General features: G+C 43.7%; 2 protein-coding genes across 17 annotated transcripts in view; one reads left to right on the top strand and one right to left on the bottom strand.

Moving 5' to 3' along the window:
• GlnRS (Glutaminyl-tRNA synthetase) overlaps positions 1–19610 on the bottom strand; it is a 93970-nt gene that overhangs the window by 7225 nt on the left and 67135 nt on the right. The gene's annotated exons all lie outside the window — the stretch shown is intronic.
• The window catches only part of LOC111249159 (uncharacterized), a 72650-nt gene continuing 65970 nt past the window's right edge, over positions 12931–19610 (top strand). For 9 of the 14 annotated variants that reach the window (XR_015327072.1, XR_015327073.1, XR_015327070.1 and 6 more), the window contains exons 1-2: positions 12932–13466; positions 13786–15788. Coding sequence is in view for 7 of the 14 variants with exons in the window: in XM_086988045.1 (XP_086844171.1) it covers positions 14150–15788 (1639 nt within the window). In the remaining 7 variants the exon portion in view is untranslated. Of the gene's footprint in view, positions 13467–13785; positions 15789–19610 lie in introns of all 14 variants that reach the window. The other 5 variants (XR_015327074.1, XR_015327077.1, XR_015327076.1 and 2 more) reach the window with 1 other exon arrangement.

Below are 19610 nucleotides of genomic sequence, written 5' to 3'. Positions count from 1 at the left end.
CAGCGTCATTTTTCTGTAGTATTACCCTAAGGTCGTACCTGATGTAGATAACTGGGATCGAAACCGAAAAGTTCAAGATCAAACGATGGACGAACTGGAGTACTATTGCGATTGTGTGTTTTGTAGAGTATAAAAGAGTCTACCACGTTTGAAGACTTGCTCGTGGAGATTAATGGGACTTTGTAAGGCACCTTAACCTCTAGACGGTTGAACGCTATACGTCGGGAGATTATAAAAGGAATCAGTCTTTAGCGGAAGGGCTTGATCGCACCAGGCCTGCAGATTGACGACTCGACGTCATACGTTAATGCTGCAGAGCACGCAGTAACTTCCAAGTCAACTGCCTACGCATGTTACCGGCAGGCGTCAGGTCTCGTCAGATAGATGAACAAAGTGGTACGTATTAGTACTTTTAGGATTATTCTTATCTTGTTGTCGCTAGCAAAAGTCAGCTGACGGCCCCTGGATCGTCAAAACGGATATTAATAGAAGTCGCCTTACCCAAAGCGATAATCCATGTGGACGGGTTTCCATTTACCCCCCGATGCATATGCCGTACAGAATAGTGATCACGAGTCCAGAAGGCGAGCACGGGCTGCTACTAACCAGCCTCGAGAAACGCCCTGTTTACATGAAAAGCGGCGTAGATTAGGCGGATCCATCAGTACGCTACACTCTCTTAAACAAAAGCTCCTAGTACACCTGCCTGTCCACCCATCAGGAGAACTATCCGAACTTTGTATCGGAGAGGGTTTTGTCTGAGGCTGAAGTCGTCTAACGGAGCCTCTTAGGACGCATCTCGTTGTCCGTACAGTCGCCGCTGGTTCCTTTATTCCTGCGATTCTTCTGCCAGTCGCCTTTTCGATAAACAGAACGGAGCTCCTAGACGAAATACTGTTTGAATTACTGCATGGGTTTAAAGCCGTTTTGTATAGCTCTAGAATCGCGGGCATCTTAATCGCCCAATATTTCTGTGTTTAAACTTCGAAGGGCAGTTCGCATATAACTACGTCGACGGAGATGCGTTACTAAGGCAGCATGCCCCCTGCGCCGCCGTCCTCAGCAGGTTCATACGACGCTAAAGCTTTTTTCAAGTTTGAGCGCGGGTGGAGCGCCAAAAAAAAACAGATTGGTTTGTCTATCGCTCATACACCGCACGGGAGAGGCGTGTCACCGCCATGCTTCGGGGTATCAGGAAATATGTCACAATATAAATTACAGAAAAAATACATTCATCTCACCACCCTTTCATAGACAGACTGTCAACGACGCCCTTCAACTACTCGGTCGAGTCTTGCCAGTTTACTTGTACCATTACATTAAATGGCCTTCCCCACGTACCCCCATGTACTACGTCATATGCTGGCCTTTGCTCAATAGCTCTATATCAGCCATTCAACCTATATAAGGAGAATTGTTGAGTCGTTCCAGCTTATTTTCAAAGAACAAAACTCACTCACAACATTGCCCCTCGAATTCAGTCAATTCGTCAGCGATGCCGTCGCTGGTTGTTGCCGCACGCAACGGTAATGAAACACTCTCGCTCGACTCTAATGTCGGCGTCGTAGCTACCGCTCTATTTTGATCCTCTTTGTTCTCGATACAGTGACGGGGCACACGTTCATTCCCCATGTGCCCTCTCGATCTTTCGAGAAAACTGCTTGAGGAATATAAAGCAAGCCTGTGAATACGACCCTGGCTTCTGCAGAAGATCCGTCCTGTAGTTTCCTACTACTAGTGTTATACGAAATCCCATAGCGTTTGACACCGTCGCCATTTTTAATAAGTTAGAGTGCTGCCGCACTGCAAAGGTCCGATACGTTGATGGTGTCAGACAAAGGGGTTGTTGAAAGAAGTAGACAACAGCTAAATGATTTGTACGTTAGCACATGTAACTAGTTCACTGTTCACTATATATATGAATTCGTCACATCTCGTCAGTGTTCGGATAGCGACCTGTGACGGTTACCAATTGGAAGCTTCTGTCATACTTGTGTGATACTCCGAACTGCAGTTCTTCAGATGGAGTGCATCTATATTCGGTTAGATCAGTGTGTTAACGTGATATTTGGATCAAGAGATTGTTTATTAATACTTTTGTCAAACACAGCTTCGGCCGAAAGGATTCAAAGGAAGGGCCGAAGAGGTTCAACCCTAAACAGTTCGATATAGAAACATCATAGGCCAGTGAACGTTATCACTGTGAAGATCTACGTGCCGTATGTTGCCTTATATAGTTCTTGCAGCTCTACACCGCAGTATCACCTAACAATACCCCTTTGCGTTGAATCGTACCTACGCAATGACGCTTAGTCCATTAGGGCATCGCCAGATTGAGTCGGTTAGTGCAAAAGAGTTGCGATATTCAATGAAAATAAAATCTATTAATGCTGCTTACGAAGAACACTCCCACTCACATTTGAATTTTGCTCAACTTCATGCTCAACTAAGATAGCCTATATACAATATGGTGTAAATCCCGCTACTACACGTCCGAACCGTCCGATCTGAACGGCAGAAATTGTTCGACCAGTTGTTCTCAATGAAGCTACGTACAATGTGCGCGTATTGACCAGAAAGTATCGGTAGATCTTTTTCGATCTACAGAATTCGTTCTGTTCGATAATTGTAAACAATAATCTTACAACGTTACCTGAACTATTTCTTAAGATTGTTACTAATTATTTCTTGAACGTCCTTATTTTTGAACGTCCGATCTTACACAGGACTTTCAATTGTCGTCAATTGTTAGTCTCAATCATAGACTGGCAAACCTGAGCCATTATTCCTTATAGTACTACTTTACAAAAGTTTTTAATAAATCTGTTCTAAGGCATCATGGAAAAGCACGTCCTCCTAACACGCTCCGCCGCCTTCATATATGCCGAGAAGTTAAATGGTCTTAGGATACATGCTACCAAGTGGCTGTCATCCCGCAATTATGTCCCAACCGGGTATGTCTCGCTGTCTATGGCCTTAACAATGACCTACGCCATTGGTAACTTGAATAGCAAGATTCAAGTAATGCTATATAGTACCAAGCAGGTTCACAACATACGACATTTCTGAGATAGCACGATGATATCCGATTATGGAACGTACACACTGTGCTATAAGGATGAGGTGATATTTCAATAACGACACTCTTAGCCGAAAACACCTCGGGTGTTCCCCTCGAAGAGATATGAGCCGTTGACCGACCCGTCAACAAGCAGCAGGTTCACTTAGCGGATCGTGAGTCCTTCGCAAATCTATGAGGCAGATCCTACATTTTTTTCAGGAGCCTGCAGCAGGTCGCTGTAATGCTTGGCAAATTAACGCAACGCTCAATGCATGCACATAACTGTAATAAACTGCTGTTGTTTTTTGTTTCGGTTTTGTGCAGTTCACACATCATAGACGACAAACGAGTAGTGCTGAATAACATCAAAACAAACATCACGTTCGACATCCTGAATTCCCAGGAAAAGTAATGGAAGTTGTAACCGGAAGCTGTGCGGATCTAAGCTAAGTTTCGATATAATTATTAAGAATGCTTCAACTGGGAGCGATGTGATTACAGTCTACCGACCACTATGTTACTGCGGGTGCTGCTTTCCGTGTTCCTGCTTACAGGAGATAGTCGTTAAAGCAGCACCGGGATGTCCTATGGGACATCCCGGTGCCCGGATCACTCCTGTGGGAGTGATCAAGGAGAACTGGACGCTATGCACTCCATCGTTCACTGTACCCTACCAACAGAACAATACTCTGCTCCGCATTACGGGGGCCATGTTGTTTCAGAAACCGCACGACGATTATGGGCGAACTTTGATTTAAGTAAGACGTTTTTTTAGCTTGCTCGTTTGATACGTTCGTAGTTAGTGTAATGATGAACGTCGCTTATGGCGTCCAAGGCTAGCAGAGCTTCTAAAAAATCTAGAACTAAATCCATGTGTCTATGTCTATGCCACTATATACAAAAACGAGGGTTGGATTACTTCAATGGAATTTGAAGATCGGTAAGAGGAGGTTTTCGCTGCACCATTTTCTCTCTATTTGGAAAGGCCAAATGACACTCGTGAATTTACTTGTGCACAGGTAATTGATTATACATCGAGCGAGAAGATTAGTGTCGTTTCCAAACACTGAGCCGGCTTTCTTCGGAAAGCGTTGCCGACGACAAGCGTGTCGTTTCCGTTTCAGTTCTACGTGCAGCATAAAGCCCTCCTTCTGTCCGTCGCTTTCCTGTTAGTGCGTTGTCTTCTTCTTCTTCTTCTTCTTCTAATCGATTATTATTATTATTATCAACTGCTCAGCAATACTACAATGCAAAGCTGGACAATTTAGAAAGATAACTATTTGCGTCTAAATACATACAGACTCTTCAGACTTCAGCCGGTATTACGGCTTTTTGTCTTTATTATTAGTTCCATCAGACAGACCAATTGCGCAGGGAAGCCACACAAAATACTCGTAAAGTAATGCTACTACCCTACCCGATATATTGTTAATTATATATATGTACTCTTTCTTATACTCTAATAGAATTCATATATGCATTGCCATACGGCCTTGCGGGACTTCACGTTTTTCAAAATAGCGCTAGTGCAACGCCAGCGTGAGGGTTAGCATCGTCGCCAAGAAGCCCGCCGCCTTACCTTCATCAGAGTGACTCTTCCGGTTGGCACACTTCGGCTAAAATAATGGCACACTAACGACCTTGATTAAATAACAGCTCAATCACGAAGAAAAGGATCGATCAGCACTTACCAGTGCAGGTTGAACCAACACACTATCAAGAATTACCCATGACCGTATGATGACTATAGCTCAGCAGAAAAATAATTAGTGTTATAAATACGAAGAAGTTGGGGCAAACCACGCACTTTGGAGTGTGGTAAAGAAAAACGAAAAAGCCCCGTTATGCCGACGATTGAAGGCGGAAAATTAGATTGTGCCGGAAATGTTAATCTATGAACAGCAAATAGAATGGCGAAGATTCGTTTGAACCTGGAGGACGAAAAACATCCTTGAATCCTTGTGGGCACAGTGTGTGAAAATTAACAGAAAAAGAAAAGCAAATCTATATGTGTGTGCTTTTTGTTGGGATTTCCTTGTTTCATTCGTCTCGTAGTCCTTATTTTTTTTAGTTACTTTGCAACGGGCGTTTTTATTACTGCCTTAGTTATTACCACTGTTACGAAAAAAGACAAAGTTCTTGCTATCCCTTTCATTATGCAAACGATCTGCTCCCTGAAGACCTTGGCCAGCTGTAGGGCAAACGCAACAGATGTGATCTCCACTGGATTGCTACATTAAATCAATTCGCAGTTTCCTTTTCGCCTCACCAAAGTCGTTTTCTCGCGGCTCCCTGAAGGAATCGCGTATTTTCTGTATAGTTGAAGCCTCGAGTCATAGCTTTTTTGTAGGACATTTTGACAAACTGTCATAAAACTGACAAAACAAACACATGTTAATAGCAGAATATAATTAATCCTGCCATTTCCTAGATCTGAATGTGTAAAATGAAGTTTCGTACAAAGAGGTGATAAGCAGCACAATTCTATACAGATACTTTCAGCAGATAACTATTATTATAGAATATGACTTCACGCATGCCCCCAATTTACGACCATTGAGATTCTATTAAGAGCTTAATTATAACGAGACATCGTTTATAATTCCTACTCTTAGTGGAATAGAAGTAATTGAAAACTGAACTTAATATCTCAGCATATAAACATTACATAATGACGTATTAAAGCACTAAACCCCTCTTTGCTTGTCTTAAAATTGCTAACATGCACTTATACTAACAAAAACCATTTTTGTTCTCTCTTTTAGCGTGTACGATATCCGCGCGTTTCCAAAAAGTCCTAAAACTTCAGGAAGACATGGCTGGCCCCAAAGAGGACGGCCAGAAGACTATTTTCAAAAGCCATTTGCATAATGTTTTTTGGTTCTGATACTCGTTCCACCCAGAAAGGGGTGTCGTCAATCAATGTAGTCTGGCCGCCGCAAAAAGTTTTAAGGGATAGACGGCGCGGTTGGGTAAAGGGCAAACCGAATATTTGTTAGCCGAGATCCCATATACATGCTATGTTGGCGGCTGTGTGTGTGTATCGGTTCCGGTATTCAGTCATAACGACAACGTCTAGTGAGGGCGGCTGCATGCCTGGGGGCATACAGAGTCGTCTAGGGGGCACCGTGATAGCAGCAGCAGAAATATTGTCTGGTGTAGACAGAAAGACCTGAGAGCCCCTCAACGTGAGGTGTATTCGCCGATAAAGAGGCGAAAGTTGTACTTCTTAAAGTTTCTGAAAACGCCAACACGGTCCAGGTTCAGAAGATAATGCGGAAAGACAAGCTAGTTGTAGTCGTTTGCAAGTAATTGAACAATAGGTAGAATTGGCTATTTGCGAATTGCTGACCCGTTTTTTTTATTTTCAGAGAACGATACGATCAATTCCGTCTGTTTTCTGCCACTTACTAGGCTATCTGTGCTATGTAAACGATGAGCCATTAATGGCTCTTATTTGACCCTAAAGCTATTTGCTAAAAATGATTTAATGTAAATTGCAATAAATCCAATTAAATAAAAAATTAGCTCACTATTAACGAACACATCGTTTAAGTAGGAAGAACTTTTCATTGTAAATAGATTTGCATGTGTCTAAATCTGTTTCAGTTACATAAAGTACATATTAAAAACATAGCTGTTAAGCATGAGGATTATCTTTCTAACTTTGATCACATGAGGGCGTTAATTGCAAAGGGACCATAAACTTATTACTGCCGAATAACTTGGAGACGGCGGGTATTCCTGGTCTCCGTACGTATTTACTAGTCATCACAGTATGCCTCAACTTTGATAAAAGCTTTGGCTACCTTAATGAGTAAATTACTGAGGTGGCTACGTAAATATATAACCTTTAGCGTAATTTAGGTGAATATCACCATTACTTCATCGTTGCAATATTCATTCTGTCCTAGTTCATTGTTTTTACTATACCAGTACTAACCAAAAAAACCGGTAATCGTAACTTGACTTCATAAAAACAAGGAGCATCATACTGAGTACGTTCCTTGAACCGGGCTGTCGGGCATCTAAGTGACCGGACACGTTGAAACCCAGAACTCTGGCGGCGCGCAAATGCTTACCTAGCAAAAACATTCACGAGCAGGCCAAGCAGCTTCGGCATAGAAGCAGAGGAGTTGGTGCAATAGTTTAGTTGCTTCAAGGCGTAAAACACCTTGCCGATGGAGGCAGTAACCCACACCAAATTGTTCAAACTTGGTTAGTATCTGATTAAGGCGTGAATCCGTAAAGGCTTGAACGATAGGGCAGATGAGAGCTGCCGTGTCTTCGGTGTTAAATCTGTCCGCACTATGAATTTTATACTGGAATTTTGTGTCTGCAACGGATTTATCACAACTACTTTGGTTTTGATACAAATTGATTCCTTCAATCTTACCTATTGAATGCGCTTTTAAATTTTAGCTTAATTGTTGTGCCTTATAGTGGAATATAGCATTTTTTAATCATGTCCTAGGACAACTGCAGTTACAAGAGCGTGCGGATATACGCGTTTTTCGTTGTAGCTACATTAACGTTAACGAATAGTTGGTTTAAACGATGTATTCACGACACGCGGGAAATTCAGAAGGGCATCAAACCTGTTGATGTATAAAGTGCTTTCCACAAGACAACGACGTGTTTATTATTTGAGCATGGACCGTGTCACAGTTGTGAAAACAAGTGTATGTCTGCTTTGGAACGTGTAGTATGAGGCATATTCAAATGGAGGCACATTCAAAACTGTCTATGAAGATGCCTCAGCCAGTCTTATAGCATCTGGTCGGTATCAGCAATTACTAGCTGCCTACTAGGGGTACTCTTTGTCCCTAAGAAATTGCGCCACATTTGCAAATCGTGTTACGACAACCCAGTTACGTTTAACACAGTCACCGAGTTGACCGCATCCAGAAGCCTGCGTGGCCCTCTTCAGACTGCGTCTACTGGCGCTCATCTCAGGCTTTAGGCTGTTACCATAGATTTTATTTGCGCATCCTTAGCAGAATTGCGCAAGAAAACGAATCAGTAAACAACTGAGTTAATGTATCACTCAATAAACGCCTGGCCCTTCGTCAACATATTTTTTGGTTTTATTTATTATTTTTATTTTTTGCTATATCCAGTGAATGTATATCGTGTCATTGTATAGTACAGAAATGACCACATGAGCAGATAATGAGAGATTACCTCCGAAAACAAAGGTAGACCATGTGAAACAAAATGATTGGTTTAAAAATGTACTTGCGTACAATGGCACGTTTTTTCAAACGTGCACTGTTTTATCTCTTCATTGCCTGACATTATTCAGATATAAGTGTCTGATACTCGAGGGAATGGCTTGTTCCCAAGCAATTTATGTGGCCACTATCTTATTTAGTGACTTCACCGAACGTAACACGCTACAAGTGTAAAGGTTGCACCACGTTTAGAGCATCTTACGCTGAGCTCGCTTACTCTCTATCAGTTGTTGCTGATTGCATATAATGTTATTTAAATATGGTAGCCAAGTTCTTGGCTAGACTATGTTGGCCGACATTAATCTATTCATCGACGGCTAAAAGCATTTTTAGCTTTGATTTCTGTTGTTTGCTTGATTTTTCCAGTCCGTAGGATTGATCATTATTAGACGTACAAACGCTGTGAATAATATGTCTACATTTGGCGATTGACTCATTGCAACTCCGGTAAGCTATCCGGTATCGCAAAGTGTTAAAATGTCGTTTATGTATAGATATACACTTCTGAAGTAACAGAACATCATGTTTTTCCTGATTCAACATCCATGTGCAGGACATGCGATGAAGCAATCCTAACGGGATTAGGCATTAAGCAGTAGCTGAGTCCGGACTCACATAGCGTTGTTTGTTTGTTTGTTTGTTTTCATCTCTATCATAATAATAAATCTCGATCGATATTTTGTCCTTTGATGAATTATTTCCAATTCACCGTCGTTTCCGCTTCTTCAGTAAAATTTTCTGTTAGCACGGTGCCTTTTCAATTTAGTTTGTCCACTATTTCCGAATCCCTACTTGGGTCTGTCTCTTTTCTGTGAAACCAGCATTTAATACAGAGCATACAAGCACCGCATGCATATATCCATCGTCTATATGCGGCATCGATTTTCGTTCGGGTTATCGTTTAGAATTACTTGCCGCGTTCCCTAATGCAGCTTGTTTTCCATCGTGCTTTCCTCATCCCCCACGATTCCTCGTATCCGCAAAGGATTTATATGGATTTTTGTAGTACCGATAGTATTCCACAAAAATGCCGAAAAAGAAAACTGCACCACTATAATGTTATCGCTGCTATTCCTTCTTCATAGATATACTGCACACCTTTCCTCATTACTACCTCAATGCGCATTGTGAATCTACAGTGTTTGTCTTCAGTGTATGTCCGTTTGTATTTGCTTCTCGGTTCTTTGCTTTTTTTTTTCGCTATCTTCCTATCTGTCGTTACCATCTTTGATTTTTATCGACTAGCTTGGCAATCGTGGCTAGACTCGATTGCAGCTGAGGTAGATCGCTCAGAAGGACATGACTTTTTGCATTCGCTGTTGCGGCCCGTCTCAGCATCCTTTTGATACTCATATCCGCGATGAGATTGGAAGTGACGCTATCGTGACCTTTCAGTTGCAGATGCTGTTTGCGCTGTTGTTATCTGCATGAGATGACTATTGAATCGCCATTCGGCAAGCTCACAGGCAGCGTATTGGAGCCGCTTCTTCAAGGATAAAAACGGCCTAGACGGAACAGTTTCTACCATCATAAAGAAGGCGTGCCGGTCATGCATCTTGTGCCATAATAAACGAAGCACTCATTTTTACATAAATAGCTCGAGGAACAGTAGATGCTAATATCGGAAGTACGAAGGAGGCCTTTTATCCTTTTAGAAATGCCAACGAGCTTTAAGGCCCTTTCCGTTTCAGTGCTGCTCTGTCTCGCGCGTTCCAACAGCCGATATATAGGTCTCAATATGCAATATGTGTGTTAGGAAAAAACTAGATCGTACACGCATTACTCCTATTTATGTTTTTTCTGCCAAAAAATTATTTTTTTTTAATTTAAGACATTTTCGTACTAATACACTTTTCATGACACTTAGCTAACCTAACTATTCTATCCACAAACTCTTATTTCTTTTTTCAAAATTTTCAAGTGCTTCGAATAGGTCCACGTTTAGCACAATGAACAATTATGGCCTCAAGTAAATGGGGCACGGTGACTCGACGCAACGCGGAACTTTTTCGCAACGCTAAATCTAAATGTTTGCCCCTTTGTGATACATGTACAATATTAAATTAGCCTGCATTAGAACCTGGCGAATCGTCAGTAACAAAGATCATTTGTTATATGTATCTACGGGGGTACTCTGATGTGAATGAATTCAATTATTTTGATTATAGAGTGCTATTTTCGATAGGTTGTTAGACGGTCGCTAGCCGCTTGACAACAAAATAAAAGATAGCAGCAATATTTGAAAAGGATGCTGAGATGATGAAAGGCTCTTATAATAAACGGCAGTGTTCAAACGTCGGGGGTAGAGAATTGTCACTCCTTGGCTGTTAAAACTAACTAAACGCAAGAAACAGCGGCGATGGAACTCGGATTAAGGGCGGAATGAACGAAAAGTTAGTAAGTCGATAACCAGTTGTATATTCCTTGCCTAATTCCATAATACCAAAGGACTCGAAACGCAGACGTAAATATTGGTTTCTGTTTGATCTGCGCTGGATAGTATCACATGTGAATTTTAATACTGAACTTTCGATATGGAAATGCAATGTCTGCAAAGGCTCAAAGTGTTTGTGTGGAAAAGCTATAAAACATTCTCCGTGTGTCTCTTCCGGAAGCTCTAACATATGTAGACCTCATGTTTATCTTTTCTCGGAACCTGAAGTGAGGCACAAGAGGTCCTAACTTTCTAAAAGGACAATTATGTTGCCGAGCACAAGCACATTGCCTCATATAATATGTATCTGCTTTCAGACCCTATGGAATCGGTGACCAATGTCATATAGTTAAGTATCTAATATGCAAGCAAACAGAAAGAAATTCGGAATATGTTCGAATGCATGCAAACTAAGTTTACCCTAAGTCCATATGTTCTAAAAGGCGTAAGATTATCTACATCGTGTTCTAGCTCATAGCTCTATATTCAGTAAATTTATATGCCGAAATTTTCGTGTAGGTTATAGTATTTAAAAGATTCGCTTCTGTGCGTTGTCCCACATAGACTGTTAGCATATCTTCATCTATCCACCTCTCCTAAACCTAACACCTTCGCTCTTCTTTTTTAACGTTGTCCTCTTGAATTTCATGCATTTTATTTAGACCCACTGGGAGAGGGCACGCAGCCGACCCTCTGACACCACCCACATCTTTCTTGCGTCGAGCAGCTAGGGAGCCGCGTGTTTGCGTGGTCTAGCTGGACCATTTTGTGTTCATTATTCGGTAATGGGTAGAGGAGTCTCAAAATACCCGAGGCGATTACGGCTGAGCATTGCTGAGGCTTAGGGCCACTACTGGCCGAGCAATCCCGACCCTTTACCGTCACCGTTGGCGTCTCTTTTGTCCCTAGATCTCAAGGTCGCGTCTCATTGATACCACCTCGGTATCTGAAAGCTTCTTGACACAAATCGCTATTGGCTCGCATTTTCGTTGTGCTTGTTCTAGGACGTTTTGCGCTGTGCACGTAGCCCACATTGTATCATGTAGTATTTTTCAGTCGCTTTTTACTGGATACGCATATTCATACTATGCAGTGTTAGTTCTCTGAAAAAAAATTGGCATAATCAGAGTAACGGCCGGACGGTCTGTCTGAAACGAGGGCTACCGCTACTTGCTCCTCTGGCCCTTTTACCTCCGACTCTTGTTCCCATCTGTCGGTTCAACGTTTCCATTCGCAAAGGAGACACCTTCCTTGGGGCGTCAAGCCACCAAAAAGGAGGTGTACATGGCCCGAATAGGGTTCAAAGCGACTAACAGCCATAGCGTTGCCGATGATGATCCTGAGCAGCATGGGGCATTACTAAGGACCAATCAACCCTTCCCCAAGAGCCACTCGCTTCTTCAGACTCGAGCATGGTAATTACTTTCCTTCTCTCATTCCAGTGTGATGAGGCAAAATCGACCTAAGTGCAACGTTCCAGCCACGCCTTCATGGCGTTCTTTCAATGGACATTTCATACACCGGTCGATACACGCTAGTTTTGTTGTTAGCTTTTGAGAGACCCAATGAGGTAGTACAGTTGGTAACTGGCACATTATTTCTTAACTTTTCAAACTACTTTACGTACACTCGTATATCCACCACTTCAATATCAGGAATGCATTTGAAAGTTGGGCAGATTTGGTCAAGAAAATTTATGAAAATACTACGCTATGCTATGGGCAATGAGCTAATTGATACAGAAACGCTGATAATTCGAGAAGCAAACTGCTAAAACTTGCAATTTTCATTTAACTTTTCAAAGAAATATAACTTACCCGTCAATAGCCCACCGCTAGCTCGTCTCAGTGATGATTTCTGTTGTCTTCGTTTGCGTCATTATTTTGCTAGGTGTATTTTTAGTTCCAAGTATTGTTAGCTTATATTATATAATTAGGAAGAGCAACCATCGTTCTAATTTATCTACTTTGGGTTAATCCTTAATAATAATAACTTACGGCTGCGGCGATGGTCTTTAATCAGATGTCGTTTTCCGAATTGGGTTTGTTCTTCTAGGCGTTATTTTACAGTCCGGCCACGTCCAACCCACTTCAGTACCATCTGGTTATCCTCTTCCTCTCTCGGTGTGTATTAAATGCTATCAGTCGCTGCCGAATGCCTTTAACGGCCTTTCCTTTCCTACGCTGCCTTCGACAAAGATACAGCGATGTGCCCTTTCTCATCATAAGCCCTTGCCCCCGGACTCTCTCTCTTGGAGGCCGCGTTCTCGAAAGAACAGCACGTTTTGCTTATCCCTTATGTATACTTCCCATGGCGGCAAGCCGGCGCCGTCAGCCTTACTCCGATTCGCCGGCCACGATACCTGCTCAGCATAACCAGCGTCACCCACTAGAAAATGTAAGGCGATAGTATCGTCGTCACCAACAGCTCGAATACAACCAGTATTACCGCGACTTCTTTCACGATGCCTAGGACGTAACGGTTGAGGTCAAATCTTTGTCGCCAAATTGTGTGGCTTGAGCCATAACAGGTTCGTTTGTGCTTTCGACCTGACGCGCGGGAACACCATTGTTTCCACATGTTTTTCGAAAGCATCGTGTTAGTTATTTGTCATGGACTCGTGTAGGTTAACAGGTGAAGGACCGCATAGCCTGTTATCCCTTAACGAGGCTGAAGGAAGGGAAGAACTTGTTCAAGCAGGTTAGGGAAAAAAAGGTCAAAAGAGAATAATGCCAGGGTAAGTACTTTGAGTAATTTGCCACTGAATAGATGCCGATTTATTTAGTCCCGTATTTCTGTTCTTTTCTCTTTTTCTCTTTATTTGCCTAATAGCAAATCGCTTACAGGCCTATTAATCAAACAATGCGATTTGTGTAAGAGCTTCTTTTTCTTCATATTATTATTTGTTGGCTAACTCCAGTTATTAATTATAACAGATAAGACCGTTACGAGGGTTGACCCCGTTCACGATGCTTTATGTCTGCAGTGTTCGCTGGTGGAGATAGAACTGTTTTACGCAGCATTTTGTATTGATTTGGTTCCCTGTTATCAAACAGATGGTCGAGGAAGAACATTCGGATGGCTAGATGCAGTTGCTGCAGGACAAACTACAGGATCATGAAGATTTGTCGCAGCGCTTTTCCGACCAATATGGTGCACAGACCTATGATATCAGTACGATTGCATAGATCGATCTGTCTACATGAGTCTGGACTGCATAAGCAGTCTTGAGGCTTCAACATTTCTGGACAAACCAGTAAACGCTGATGCCGGCGTAACAGCCACGCGGTTACGGTTAGCCCGGTACGAGGGGAGAGGAATGTGAGAAAGTTAATTACTTCAAGGATTGTCGCCGAGAACTTACCCACGCATGCGGGTATCACTCTACGAGTAGCGTCAGTAAACTGTTTAGGCAAAAGTATGCCATCACCAGAGAAGTCCACCGATAAGGATGCGATGACAGTGGACTTCGAACACTCTGCAAATGAAGAGACCGTGACACCAGTTAAAGAAGCAGACAGCGAGAGCGCAGTGAACTCCGTAAACTCTGTATGTCCAATTGGAGCATCAGCAGTTACAACAAAGCTGACTAGCCCAGACGTTAGCCGAGCAGTGAGACCCAAGTGTCCGGAGAGCAAATCGAAGGCGAAATCGCTTACATCGACGAATAATATTGCTAGCAATATGTTGGCCGACTGTAGAAAAAAGCCACCACATTCAAAGTGCGCAGTTACAATGCACGCAACAGTAGCAGCATCAAAACAGGATAACGCAGAAAATAATTCTGCATCTATCAACAACAAAGTGGGAAAACCAGCAACCGTGGATAGTATTAACGTTGTCGTTAACAACAAAGCGGAGAAATCGGTTAGTACTTCAGATAATAATCATCAGGACGACCAGGTGAGCAGCTCATTAAGTCCGGATACGAATCCCAACAGCAGTGTTGAAAAATGCATCACTCCCAACAGTGGTAAAGTGCCGCGGAAATTAGTGAGCCCAGATCTGTTGTCAGGATCAGCTGAGAAATCTCAAAGACCGGCCGCGTCTGCCAGCCATAGTGTTTCTGTGGCAAAGCCGGCAACCTCCGAGGTCGCAGTGAACACTCATATTAAATCGGAGGTCCAAGTGAATAAATGTGGTAGCCCCGAAAATGACGGAGAGGAAAAATCGCATAGTTATTCAGGGACGCTTTCAGTGCCCAGATCAGGGGGTTACAATTCAGTGTCAAGGGTTACAAGTGACCAGCTTGTAAGTCTTCAAGAGAGTACAAGTACGGCATCACATGATCGACTAGGTTCGCATAACCGCCAGGATAGCGTATCGGACAAGCCAGTGGTCAGTCCGGATCAGACGCTGCCAGACACATCTGAAATTACGCCAATCACACCGGACGTTCCTGAGGTGACAATTACTTCGACGCCGCGATCACTGAGCTGTGAGAGGGAGCCCTCATATCAACAGCATGTACGGACGCGACCGGACACGATCGAGGTAAACCATGCTACCCAGACGGACACACCAGAACCATCTATCGAAGCGGCAACGACCCATGATGATGATAATAATGCCCCCAAGCAGATTGAAAATGACACGCAGCCTGAATACGATCGCAGCACGCATTCGTACGAACCTTTGCCAGCAGTTCATTTACAACAAGTGGAAAACTCCGAAGAAAACCCACCATTGCATCCCCATCAGCATGCAATGAAACGGCCACCGCCACCCCCGATACCGCCACACCCCCCAGCCAGCATCGTTCAAAGAAATAACCAGAGCAACGGCAGAAAGCAAATGGCTACGATCCATACAGTAAAAGCGGTTACGACCTCGGCAGCAACTGCAGAAGTCGGGGTAACAACCCCAGTTAGTATCACAAGTAGCGCAATGATCCATGTGACTTCAGTGACAACGTTTCGAAAACAGCCCAATTCGGTGGCTCCTGTGAGCCATCCTCCCGTTCCTATCAAGCATCACCGACGCGCCTCACAAGGTCTCCTCCCACAACTGACTCACGTTGACCAGCTACTCATCAAGCAGCGGCTGCCCGTAGCCGAACGTAAGTTACTGGCGACACCGATCGAAATTTACAGTTTTAGCTTCTAACTGCTAGCTCGATAGCTAGTTAGCCTTAACTACTGTCTAGTCGTATTCTCTTTCTCTTTCTCTCTCTAAATATATATATATATATATATATATATATATATATATATATATATATATATATATATCGCATATTCCTGTTGATGTACAAATATATGCTTATACATGTAGTTGTGTCTGTATTGTTGTGCTGGTTGCTTTTACCTGTTTCTGCATGATAGTCAATTTTCCTAGCCTTTTATCATGGGTTGGCAATATTGCGAAGTATTTGAGTCCCGTTGCTCATTGTCGGTTTTTGGGACACACTCAGTTTTCGCTCTTGAGCGTACGTACACACTCAAGCCATAATAAGTAAGCCGGCGCTCGTTTTGGGCTTACGCCTCCGGTAATGTTCGCAAGTGCCGATTTTTGATGAATACCCCTCCCCCTTTTGCTTTCGTTTTAAATTTGGTGCAAGCGACTCGTGTATGCCACTACAAAGTTGGATCAGTTGGCAAGTAGAGACCTTCGTAGTAGTAGCGTAGCTAGTAACGCTCAGATTCCCCCAGACTTTCAAAGAATTTCATCCCATCTTCCCCCGACCGCCGCTGTGGGCCGTTGTTGGCGATGCCCAATCGCCTACCTCTACCGAAATCGCAGTCCTATCGTTCATGTCGCTCTTCATTTTCATCTACTGGCGCGCTCCTCCTTTCACTTGAGGGTGAATAATCATCCTCATTAACAACTCACAACGACATAATGCCTATGTCGCGTACGTTCAATTGCTGCGCACCTCCCTTTGGCATTTTCCGTCTTTCTCTCTTATTCTTTTCCTTTCTCGCTGGTGAACTGATACTCCCAGGCCAGCCAGATGACTCTTTGCCGCCAGCTCTTGCTAACGGTCGATTGCTTTCGTTGTTGCATCTAGGCTAGATTGCGCAAGCAGAATGCAGCTGCTCGCTAAATATTTTGTGTTTCTCCTTTCTAGTAACAATTCTTTATTTGGCCTTATTCAGCTTACTTTTACTTAAGCTTACTGCGCTGCCGCCGATGCTCGTTCTATTCAAGCCTGCACGAGCTCTCTCGCCTACCCGTCGCAAACTTCAGGACGCCTTGTCGTTCCTGTTTTCCTCATTTCGCGCTGACACGATAACGGGTTCCGTTTCTTCCTTCATGTATGTGCGGTCTATGTCGACCCCGTGGCTTTCCCCGCGGTATATGAAGCACAATCCGAGGCAAGCGTCACTGGATCGGAAGACCCGCATCGAAACAAGCCTAACAAGGAAAAAACGATAACTAAACGGCAAATCAAAGCAATGGAACGAAGAGAAGAGAAAATAAAAATACATGTTCGTACTAGTAGAAAAAGCGTAGCAAAGCTCTCTATTTTCGCTTCGACGACGAGTAGCCCTATGACGACGATTACTACTTCAACTACCATCAGCAGTAACAAACACGAGAAACAGCAGCGACTACCAGTCACGTTCAACCCTGAGAGTGGCCATGGCCGCGACCATGCCGGCACGCAGCGTTCACCTACCACAAGTGGCAGCAGAAGCATTGTCACCGCCCGCTGAGAATAATGGCGGACAACAACAACAGAGGGAAAGTAACAGTGGCTGTCGTAGTAGCTGTCGTGCTACTGGAAGCCCTGTTAGCGGTGAAACTTACTGAAGTATAGCCTTAACACGAACAGCCTCTGCGCACTGTCTGCTGCTCATGACCCAGAAGACCCACTCAAGTGAAGATGAGTTGCGAGCCAAGTGCCTGGTAGCGAGGTTTGGCTTGCCTGTGGCTCTGGAGTTAGCCCCGAGAAAGCCCCTGAGAGAAACTCCTTCACTTCTTAGGCCCCGCTAGTCCGAAATCAAAATAAGTTTTCCTAGTTTTCCACTTTCCGCCTGTTTCTACCTCGGTCTTTTACCGCTTGCAGAAGCTTCCTATTTGTTTCTGTCCTTATAAAACAAATTCGTCTTTCATTTTACTAGAAGGAGCATTCCCTGCAGCAACCGCAGAATAGCGACAAGTACGAATTACTTGTGCTTATGATAACCACCCCAGTCACTAGTCAGTGTGCCGCTTTTCGCAAAGGAGGGACACGTCCAGACGTTGCTTGTCGTGTCGTTCCGATCCGATTCGCGTGGGAATCCTCAAGGCGACGAAGGAAAGCAGTTGCACTCGTGGCAACATAGAAAGAGATACAGGGTAGTCTGGGCTACAGTTTGCTGCAAGCAAAACCGCGGGCAAACAGCGGTCGACTCCCACTTACTTTCAAGTGTTTCATGCAAGCGACGACCAGCTAGAAGTTAACAGCAAAGTCCTGAACGATTCCCCTCAATGGATCTCTCCTTGCAGCATTTATTGGTACCATCTCACTCTTAATACCGTAATACTACCGGTGCGACCTGTAGTTTCGCACTCATCAAGGACTTTCTTTTGCGGCTGATCAAGTACGCAGCTAGTCAAACTATAGCTAGGAGCTGATGCTGTCCTAAAAAACCCTCGATTGAATTTTCCCCAGATCCTCCGACTAAGCAAACGTCTAACCAGCTAGGACGATGACGACGATAAGCACGCCGCCGACGCCAACAGCCGACAGTCAATAGCCCAATGGCTTTTAGAATAGTAACGTCACAGCCATTTAAAAACGGGAACCTCAGCTACAAGCGCATACAATAGAAGCCAGCAATATATAGCACTAGCACAGGCCCCACGGTGCTCATATTTTGCTTCAGATGCCTTTCACATTGACGACGCGCTAAGGACCTCGTTTGTCTTTCGGGTTGTACCAAAAACCCCACCCTCCACATTACCCCCCGTATTATGGGCTCACATATACACCGCATTCAAATAAGCTATGGCAATGGCTATAGTTGTAGCAGACTAATTTAATAAATGACCATAGCGATCGTCCTATGCTTTATCTACACATCATACATCATACATGCAACACACTTATACATAAGGTTTTCATTTTATCGTTCATATGTATATGAACTGAATATATAGCAACCAAAACCTAGGAACAGATCGTGACAACCCGCACCACAAGTCAGTCGGTCCAGGCGCGCCGTTTTCTGTCAACGTTACCATCACCGCTGTCCGTATCTTTTCTGTTCCCTCTACACGACTGGACTCCTCTTTCTTTATACGTCTTATTGACCAATTAAAAGCGACGCCATCAAGCTCTGTTAACTGCGTGAGCGGAATGGTATCTCCGTAACAGCAGCCAACTATTAGAAAAATAACATCTCTTTCGCGACGTTACATGGCTGCGTTTCGGCGGAGGCGCCAACAATGGCGGCAGCTCCCTTGCTTTTAGCCTTTTGTCTTTTTACTTCAGTTTAGACAGTGTACAGGGCGATATGGCACGAGGCCGTAGGAGCCAATCGGAGCAGAACGGCATTGAGTCGCCGCCGTAGAGCGACAGATGGCTAACGATGATGATAGAGCGGTGGCAAAATTTTGATGTTTTGATTCTTCGTCTTTTTTCATTATTTTCGTCCTCGCCGTTCCGCTTGCGCCTAGTTGTCCTTCAACACGACAAGAGATTTCTGCTGCTACTGCAGCCGATGTTGCTTTGGGCTTTGAGACAAGAGACGTACACCCTACGTCAACGATACGTTGACGAAGGATGCTCATTCTGCCAGCGCTTTTTGTTACATCGCCCACGAAATTTCTTGTTGCTCATTTTTCCTCCATATTCCGCCCAGTCAACCCAACTGATTCTCGGCTGATTCAGACACCATCTGACAGTGGCTGGCGGCACAGTGGTGTGGCAACCCAGCTTGATGTCTGGCAA

The sequence above is a fragment of the Varroa destructor genome, unplaced genomic scaffold (genome assembly GCF_002443255.2).
Source record: "Varroa destructor unplaced genomic scaffold, Vdes_3.0 BEIS01000004.1, whole genome shotgun sequence".
Taxonomy (NCBI): Eukaryota; Metazoa; Arthropoda; class Arachnida; order Mesostigmata; family Varroidae; genus Varroa; species Varroa destructor.
Note: the sequence above shows the minus strand (reverse complement) of the source record. Positions and strands in the feature narration are given on the sequence as shown.